A 10,509-nucleotide genomic window follows, 5' to 3' on the forward strand; every position below is an offset into this window, starting at 1 on the left:
TCAGTTGTTGATAATATATATATGCAGTTTTTTTTTGACTTGAGTATATATATGCAGTTACGCCCAGGCACTTGTGTTGATCTGATCGATTGGGTGGATGGCTGGTTGCCCAACGTGTTGGCTGATGAGAAAATGACGTGCCACTAGTTCCGTTACTTTTAGTTCCAGTTCTTACGCAACAGAGAACTCTTGCTTTAGTGTTTTCTCTAGCGAGGTTTTTCATTGTGGTCCAGAGTGCATCCGAGGAACTCTGCGTATTGATGTGATTTAATCAATAAAGCGCTGTCTCTGTAAGAAAAAGAACTCTTCGGGATCAAGAGCTATCTGCCGCTTCTGCGTGGTTGAATGGGCTCCCTCTAATTTTGACACGGCTTCTCATTTCAGGTCTGAAACAAATGAAGAGATAGGTAAGTATATGCCTTTTCTCAGAATTCGACAATGATATTTTCAAGTAGGACAAAAGACCGACCAGGTAACCGAACCGATTGTTCCTTCCATTTAACATAGAAGTATGCACGATCGAGCGACATGCTTGATAAACTACTAAACAAACAATCAATAAACATAGAAGTATGCACTCCCTCCATCCCAAAAATATTCTATCTAGTTCAAGGTTCAGGGAGAATGTAGCACAAGTTTTATGTCAAGCGAAGTACGCATGAGTATATGGCACTTCTCTTCATCTCAGACATTGCTCATGTCGATCTGAATGTGTGCTGCAGGCATCGGGCCAGTGTGCGTGTCATTCAGTTGCAGTGGGCCTGGCTCTCCTCCCCCAGCATTTTCGTCACTAACATCAACATGGACGTCCTCGATGTCATTACTGACGGCTTCATGTGGTGGTTGTTGATGTGGGCTTGGGTTGCCACCCATGCCATCCTGCAACGGACTTGTCTCATCGACAATGCTGCCGGGCACACTTTCCACATCATCTTGTCTGACTCTAGTGTATTTTGCATGAACCAACCTTACAATGCTTATCAGCAGCATGAGAGTTGAAATTGATCCCGTGATAAAAAAGAGACCAGAGAAGCTTCTGAAAGTGAGATCCGCAAAATCAGTGTCAGGTACCGTGCCAGAACCCATTAGCGGTGCAGCTGTGCCAAACCATTCCGCTTCTATTGCCGAGCTACCAGTCCCTTCTGCTAGGTTGAGGATGGCAGAGGAAAGGTCATGCACGAGTGGAGAACCTAGACGAAAAGCCTAGCGGTAAAAAAAAACATGATGTTAATAGGTATTTCGAAAATGCAACATATATATAGCACTAAAGCGAAAAATAATGAATATGCAAAGGCATTAGGTTGAGAAGCTTACAAAACCAAACCCAGGAGTCTTGTATATGCACCCGAGCATCATAAATTCATTTTTGTTCCGACCGTCAGAGAGGAAAGAAGTTAAATAGGGAATTTCATCGACGATGGCCGACACCCCTCCATTCTTTGACCCCTTCCTCAAAGCAGCAGCATACTCTTCTTTCGTCGTGTATTTCATTAATTTACTTTCGCTGATATTATGATGAGCTATCAAGAAAGACCGCACAAAAGAATCATCTTGGTATCCTATAAAGTCGCCGTCACGCTGGAGCTGGTCCAGATCTGTCACCTGAGGAATAAGTCTTTTCACGGTCATCATGGATGACAAACTTGCCGTGTAGCTTGTTACCAGAATCAACACTACAAAGCACCATACAACCACAACAATTTTTGACAAAGGGCTTCGAATACCTTGGCCTGTGAATGAAATAACCAATAGGTCACGTTATTTTAGAAGAAACCTATCAAGATACTGGCGAGGCATCAAGATACTGGCGAGCCAATAGTTTAAGTTTGAGGTGATTACCATGTGAAAACGTCAAAGTCGAGAAAACGAAGTACAGGGCATTGCTGCACTGTCTCGAAATTGATCCTTGGTACTCCGGATTTCCTTGCAGTTCAATGATGCACACAACAAATCCAGTATAGATGATGAAGACTACGGTTGCAATCCAAAGTTCCAAACTCAGTGGTTTTAGAAATGTCCATGTATGCGATTCATACTTGACGAGCACGAGCATAGACACACCAGACTGTGTGTATGGCACCGTGAAGTCTGTGGCAGCGACTCGTTTCGCAGTTATCGTCACATCACCTACGGCACCATCATACACCTGATTTTCCACACATTTTTTTGCACACGTTAAAATGTATACAAGTATCAGAAATGAAAATGCTAACCAACCAATTCTCGTGAAAGGATGAGCTGGAAGTGTGTAGGATCAAGCCTCACCCCTGAAGACACGTTGCCAACTAGCTCATCATAAGTACCCTGAAAAAGCCAAAATTGATAGCACGGACTAGGATTCACGTCCCTCATAGCAGCCTTGAAGATATCAATGCTGTAGCCAGTGAAATTATGGTTCATGGGATTCGGATCAGTAGCTTGAACAAATTCTTTAAAACCATGTTTCAGTGGTACACCAATCTTCATATATGGACCTTGGCAATCCTCGCTTGTTCTTATTGTATCTAGTTTTATGCCGTTTCTTTTATCGGTCGTCGGGGTAAGAAAGGCTATACTGTCACTTCCAAGGGTAAAGCCAACCTTGGCATGGCCTCCAGAAACTGTTAGAGGATCTTCTAGCCTGAAAGCACACGACGTTGGGGAAATGTCGGAGAAGGAGAGAACCGGAATGTTGTTGGAGTGGCCTAGGTGCGCGACTTGATCAGCTTTGCTTGGTGTCTGTGGCCCCCATATCATGGCTTGCACTTGATCATTTCTTATCAGGTCCCCGGCTGCAAATCACATACGCATCACAGAACTAGCCAAGTAAATAGCATGATCTAAGCAACTATTGGCCAAGTAATGAAATAAATGTGTCTAACTGTTAGATTGTGCACTCAAGCTACAGATGAAATTGCGGGACAAGAGGTGTGAAGTGCATTAGCAGGAACTTTTTTCTCGGCCAGGATTTTCGGTAACTGAATTGTAACCAGAACTACCACTCCCCCGAGAGAAATATTGTTACCAGGAAAAAAGTTCGCAAAAATAATATTCACGTCTAGATAGATAAAAACTGCAAATGATTTTGCAAGAACAAATGAAGATATTCCCAAAAAAAAAAAGAACAAATGAAGTTGGTGGGGCGAAAAGCATCTCGGTGGTAGCTCTGATCGAAAGCACGGCCGGTGCACACTTATTCAGGGCCCAGGGGCGAACAAGACAACAAGGCCTTTGTTGAGACAAATACACCTCAAATATTTATATTTCAAAATAAAAATCTATGCTCACTTTATTATAGTATAGAGTGATGAATTCCAAAATCTAAAATTTACATCACAACTATTTATTTGTACCGATCAAGAGAACAATAGCATGCAAGTAAGGAATATGTATAGTTCTACAAAAGATCGTTTTCATATGCGCATTTTTGGCAAGTGAGACCATTAATTTCTTCGACACTCTACATAACAAATACGCTTTCAAGTTGATTACTCCTTGGAGTTTATTTGTCACCCATAGAAGAACTTCTGCTTCTAATATTTATCAATTGATCCTTCCGGGATTCTACAAGTTCATATGTCCTTTTCTTATTTTTTTTTTGAGAAACACAGTACAAACGCAGGCGCTCACATACACGCGCATACACTCACCCCTATGAACGCACACACGCACACCCTACCCCTATGAGCACCTCCGGAAGACCGAGCCGGCGGATTGGATCTTGAAATTGACGAAGTCACCACAGACGCCTCGCTGTCGACGGGAACGTCGCCTCCCACTGAATGAATATTCCGCCTTTATGAGACACACAGATGTCAAACCTGAGGTCTAGAATACAACAAACAAAAGAACTGGATATTACTCTATCATTCAGCAAGAACGATCTAAGACCACAGCTAAACTGAATCAACTTTTCACTATGCACATGATTGCGGCAAGGACGAATACATACCATCTCTCAAACATCTTGCCAATGGGGAGAATGGAAAGAGAGACGGGGTTAGGGAATGAGATTAAGTTGTTTGTCTCCAGTAAAAGCTAGTCGTACCCTTGGAATCGAGGAGACACTAGAGCGGTGTCACTGTTTTTGAGGGTTGGGAATTTAGGCAAGGACAGGACGAGAGGAACACGATTTTTTGTGAGGATATGGAAAACGGGCTGCTAGTTAGCAGTTTGGTGGGGTTTACCTTTGCACGGCCTGATTGTGGGCTCTATCGTGGATTTCTTGGGCCTAATGCAGAAACATATTATTACACGTATAGAAGAACTCCATGGACATGGGTCCCCTACTTGCCAGGGGCCCAAGACGGTCGTCCCGTTGCCCCGGCCTATGGGCCAGCCCTGATCGGGATTAATACGAATTATAGTAAAAGATATGAACTTAATTATGAATCAAGAAATATAGGATAATACAACTTATTATTGCCTCTAGGGCATATTTCCTTCATACTCCTCCTATAATTCAATATTTGGCAATAATGTGTCGGGTTTACAATGGTGAGATTGAGTCATCCCTTTATGCTACCTAAAGGACATCTTATATACTATACCGAGGGTAGGGTTTACAAAGAAAGTCCTATCTGACTAGGTCATGGAGTCCCAAGGCGGCATACATGTCCTTCAAGTCTTGTGACCCCAAACACCTTCCAGCTTTGTCTTGGGCTAATCCTAGACGGTTGGCTGTTCCGTCTTGGGCTCCAGCGGAAGGGTAACTCTGGTGGGATTTTACATCCACGCCTCTTGTGGGCCACCTACGTTCGCTAGCATTTAACATTGTCACGTCTATACCCATAAAGTATATCCACAACAACTGCCACCATGGCCCACACCATCAGCGCCTCTTCGACAGGCTCGGTCTAATCCGTGAGTGCACGACCTTTGCCAACTCTCTCGGGGAGCCGCCTTGTAGTGTACAACATGTCCTTGTGTCATCCCAGCTCGGCAGCTACAGTTCTAGGTCGCCAAAGATCACATCCATGCCAAACGGCCCCATAATTTCTATCCTTGACATAACCCACACTCATGTCGTTGGTGACTCAGCGCCGAAGCATATCTAGAGGCAACTAGTACTCTCCACCGCCAACACTCATGCGCCCCACAAACTATTCGTCGAAATTCCAGACTAACACCGTTCAGCCTGGTATGGTTGCAACCTTTCATTTCTCTATCCATTCGCATGTCAATATGGTGTGTAATGTGCAAGCATAGGACAACCACCTTATGGACAATGAACAAGATAATTAATAAGAGGTTCAACATCATGAGCTCTATATTGATGGAGAGCCATTGTTTGTGGATGAGATCGACAGACAAGCCACGACAAAAGAAAAGGAAACGCCAGAGGACCTAGCATACATGATCGGGAGGAGAAGTTGCTCTATGATGCTTGGATGGACATTGGACAAGATCCAATTTGCGGTGTCAAGCAAAAAGGAGGTATTGGAGGAGGGTCAGCAAGTACTTTCATAAGCATAGGAAATTCTCGCCATACAGTTTTGAGAGTGATCGGATATGATGTCTCTCTTCAAAAGAGGTAGACATTTATACAAGCGGAGTGCACTAGGTTTTGTGGTGCATACGAACATGTGAAGGACCTGCCTGTGAGTGGCATTTGCATGCAAAAAACCTCATCTAATATAAGTGTTATGTGAATACACCTTCTATATGTTACCCGTAGCCTATTGAATTTTCATCCATATGTGTAGGTTCTCTGAGCTTTGGATTAAATCAAGGAGTTCTATGAGAACAAACCGTTCATGTTGAGACATTGTTGGAAGAAGATCAAAGAATATCCCAAGTGTGAAACAATCTATGTTTCATACAAGAAAAGTCTAGAAGGCCCAAAGAAACGTGGCAATGATTCATCGGTCATTGATCTTGAAGAGGGCAGCCCAAGCATAGTGGGTCGTGCGGTTCAGCCAAGGGGCAAAAAAATTTCCAAGCAAGTTCTAAAGTGTGGATGCGATGTTTAAGGGGTTTACCGCCAATAAGGAACATGTAAATGCCAAGAGGGATGTGAGGATACACCGGAAGAAAGAGGAACAAATGCTAAGCTTTCTTGACCAACAAAAGAGACCCTTAAGGTACAACGAAGAGCTCTTTAATATGAAGAGGCCAATGCCTGGTCAAGAGCTATCAAAGTAGATGCAAAATTGATCGCCGAGGAGAAGCAGATCATGATGAACGACTTGAGCATCATATACCCAATTCAAAGGGGTTGGTACAAGAATAAGTAAATGATCATCTGAGAACGCGATGCGTGATCTCACATATTTATCTTATTTTGTGTCTTTTGTATGAACTCTATGTCATTTGACCCTCACGGTGTGGCATCTCCTCTGGTGGCCAGATCATTCAGATCTCGTCACAAATCAAGGCCTTACTCGCGACCTACCTTCTATGCGAACATGCCATGGATTACTTCGTGCTTGAGTTCACGCCGTGTGCGTGTTCATCATGGGAACTGTCTGCTGCAACACCATTTTGCTTCTCGTCACTGAGGTGCCGTTGTTGCAGGATGATGCTAGCGAGGCAGACATGGTTGTTCAAGGAAGAGGTGGTCCTCCACCAATGTGCAACATAGTCTCAGTTTTGAAGATCCGATGTGGCCAACTTTTAGGCTTCGTAGACGTGCATGCACGCCGTGGGTGCGGTCTGACACCAGATGTGGCGATCGGCGTTTTGCTGCAGTGTTGTCGACAAGTGGCGGTGACCCTGACAGACTTTGTTCTTGGAGGTGGTCTTTGAACTCCATATCTCAATTTCCGAGGCAAGAGCCCTAGGGTTGAGCTTAACTGGGTTTGATCTTAATTGGTTGTACCTCGCAATAACAGCTTCATAGTGGTTTCTTTGGTGAAAACATTGTGTGGAAATTTAGGACGGTGAATCCCAGGATCTGACCATTGGATGATGGCGGTGTCTATGCATTGTTAGCTTATTGGAGGCGTCGTTTTGGAGAACCTTTTTTCAAATTCTAGGTGCCATCACCACTGGTGGTGTTTTTGTTGCTGAGATTCTCAGATTGCTTTGGTGTTTTTTTCTTTGGCTTTCTTGGCTATGTGCATCCTATATGTCTAGACTTGCTCTAGATATTATGTTGTTACAGTAGCTGTGTGTAATTGGTATGATCTTAATATTAAGTAAGGGGATTGGTGTTTTGGAACATGGGAGCATATGCTCCCTCTATTTTAAAATGCATCTTACATACATTTTGAATTTCAAGAAAATTGAAACGGAAAATTCGTACATACATTTTCACGTGTTACACGCTCACAAAGTTGTTTCATAAAAATCGACTTCTCATGTGACATGTGTAAAAAAGATAAAACTCAGTGCTAAAAATAATGCTTTTTACAAGATATATTTTCTCTTTTTTACATAGATCACCTAAAAATTAGTTTTTTCGTGAAACTTAACGAACGAAAATATATTATGGAGATGTAACTATAGAGTTTTTTTTAAAAAATTTGTCGGCACTTTAAAATATGATATTCAAATTCCTCACATTTTCTAGTAGTCATGCATATATTATTTGTCTAATTGTGGTTTACAGATTTAAATATATTAATTATTTGGCCATATTATATGAATAATGCATATATGATTTGATAATAATAATAATAAATGAATGAAAACAAAATTATTTCATATTCGAATTTCTCACATTTTTCTAATAATAATGCATATATTACTTGTCCAATTGTGGTTTCCAGATTCAAAGATATTAATTATGCCATAATATATGAATAATGAAAATATTATTTGATAATAATAATAAAAATAAATAAAAAACAAAATGATTTCATATTCAAATTCCTCATATTTTTTGAATAATAATGCATATATTATTTGGCCATATTATATGAATAATGCATATATTATTTGATAATAATAATAAAATTAGTTTTATTACTAATTTTATTTTCATTGGAATTCAATATTATTATCTTATTCCTTATTGTTTACTTACATAATTGTTTTTGGTTTCAAAAAATGCAGAAATGGGACACAATGGTATAATAGTTAATAGATATGGTAGTATTTACAACAAGTCACAATCACATTCGCGGGAGCACAACAGGAAAAAACCGAGGAGTTAAGCGTGCTAAGGGTGGAGTAGTGTGATGATGGGTGACCGACCGAGATGTGATCAAGTCTAGAATTAGACTAAAAATTAAGTGTAATTAGTATTAAAAATGGTAAGTGAGAGAGTAACGAGTTAAACAATTAAAATAAAAGGAAAAAGAAATTATAAAAATGAAAAACAATTTCGGAAAATAATAATTAGTCTTGGTTTACGAGCCGAGACTAAATGTCCTCTAGCCTAAACTCTGTACCGCAGCCACGTGGAGAGCCATTTGTCCCGGCTGCTAATCAGGCCGACCCCTTTACTCCCGCCTGGCTAGTTCCGGTTGGTCAACATGGGCTAAAGCCCGTTACGGGCCGAAACAGAAGGGCCTGTCTCCACTAGTGAGCTGAATTGAATTTCCCTATAATATATTCCTTCTTTATAAAAATATCAAATTTGTCAAGCTGTCACGCCGTGGGAGTGAGTGGCTATTTGTCCCAGAGACTTTGAATGTATGAACGTCGCGGGTTGTGGCTCTTCGTGCGTCCACCCGGGGTGGACCACCCCATCTCATGATAATTCGACTCATAATGTTTGAAGTTTTATGACATGTTGAAACTGAGCTCTTCGAAGTTTGAATGTTTACCACTTACCAGCGTGCGCTGCCACGGCGAGATCCCCGCGCGAATCGATCACGCGAAGCTCCACCCGAGCGGCGCCGTGCGCGGCGTCGAAGTCGTCCAACGCCTTGGAAATGCAGGCGCGAGTCTTCTTCCCCACGTCGCTCGTCAGGTCCAGCACCACGCCGACCAGCATCGGCGCCGGCGCCGGCGCAAGCATAGGCCCCGCCGCGGCTGGCGAACAAACATCGACGGAGATGCTCCAAAGCGTGAGTGAAGAGAGGAACACAAGCAAGCGCCTTGTTGTCCACTCCATGTGCGTGTGGCTGTATCCTCGCAAGCTATACAAGTTACTGATCTTTAACTAGCCGGCTTAAGTCTATACCTGACAAACATATATACATATACTTGGTTGTAAGTATGCTGGAGGGAGATGCATTACGTAGATCTCGAAAGAAAAGCTCATGAAAATCGGATGTTCCTATGTACGCGCACGTTCCGAGAGCTTGCTAGCGATCGACCCATCGACGAATGACAGTTGGGCAGCGCAGTTATGCGTACATGCATGACGCATCCTCGATGCAGACTTGCCAGAATTGACTGCCGACTAGCAGCTTCGCAGAACTTTAACGATTAGTGTAGACTGTTTTTGTTTTCCTAAAAAAACAAACTCTTGTATTGTCTGTTTCAGAAAAAACAAAAAAACTCTTGTACTGTCTGGAAGACCCAATGCATAGTTTACGTCGTGAAAATGGAAGAAAAGGTAACAAGACCAGCTCTGGCGAGATAAGATTTGGAAATCGAAAAAAATACTCTACTATTACAACATAAGGCACATCGTCTGAGCCGGCTATAACCGTATGGACCAGTGATGTAAGTACTACGACAAACTGCACCCGACACCCCTGCAACAGTACGTGGCAACCTGACCCGCACGGAGGACTCTGCTTCGCTCCCTGCAAAAAAATCGATGTCTTCTTCCTTGTGCGCACTTCTGGTTCTCCCCAACTCCGATCGATATGCACCTCCTTTCTGTCGCCGCTTAGCCATCGTCGCTGCTGCTGAAACCATGGCTTTTCTTCTTCACAATGGTCGATTCTGGGAGAGGTTACATCCCTTTGATGGTGAGCGTGTTCAACTGCCGGTAATCGGTCACCAAGCGCCACGTGAAGTCGTCCTTGCCAACGAGCAAGACGTGCGAGGCGAAGGGACTGTTGCTGTGCGTGATTACGCCTTGTTTCAACAGTTCTTGAATCTGGCGTTTGATCTCTGTCTTCAGCTTGGGGGGCACACCGCACACGGCAAGGACGAATCAAGACCGGCCCCGCTCCAAGAATGAGTGGAATTTGGTGATCATACTGTCAGCGAGGCGGTAGCCCAACGGGTGTCTTGAACAAAGGAGTGAACAAAGGATCTTTTTCAATGCTTCCACTACTATTACCATCGGAAATGGGAGGTTGTCACTTTTGGGACTCTTCGTGGCTTAATGGTACGAAGCCTAAAGACATTGCGCCGCTCATCTACGAGGCATCCATACGAAAGAAAGGCCAATCAAGCCTTGCTTGGCAACACTTGGATGGCAAAAATTAAGATGGACTGATGGACACCAGCCTCACCGTTCAGCATGTACATGAGTATATCTGGCTTTGGACGCAACTTCAAGGCATCCAACTCGATGAGCATGTTGATGATGCCATCACTTGGGACACCACTACCAACGGTGAATACTCCTCTACCGCGGCATACAACGCATAATTTTTCGGTGCCGCGGCTGCAAACATGAACAAACTTGTGTGGAAGACTCGGGCTCCCCAAAGATTAAGTTTTTTTTGCTTGGTTGAC

The 10,509-nt window shown here is 43.0% G+C and overlaps 1 protein-coding gene across 1 annotated transcript; it reads right to left on the bottom strand.

Moving 5' to 3' along the window:
• Nucleotides 1-684: 684 nt before the first annotated feature.
• LOC124670936 (glutamate receptor 2.8-like) lies at nucleotides 685-8,983 on the bottom strand. The gene is made up of 5 exons (XM_047207392.1): nucleotides 8,701-8,983; nucleotides 2,266-2,771; nucleotides 1,840-2,146; nucleotides 1,315-1,730; nucleotides 685-1,203 (listed from the first exon to the last, which is right to left on the bottom strand). Exons 1-5 carry the CDS (start codon nucleotides 8,981-8,983, stop codon nucleotides 685-687), a joined length of 2,031 nt encoding a protein of 676 aa, XP_047063348.1.
• Between the last annotated feature and the right edge of the window lie 1,526 nt (nucleotides 8,984-10,509).

This window comes from Lolium rigidum, chromosome 7 (genome assembly GCF_022539505.1).
Source record: "Lolium rigidum isolate FL_2022 chromosome 7, APGP_CSIRO_Lrig_0.1, whole genome shotgun sequence".
Classification (NCBI taxonomy): Eukaryota; Viridiplantae; Streptophyta; class Magnoliopsida; order Poales; family Poaceae; genus Lolium; species Lolium rigidum.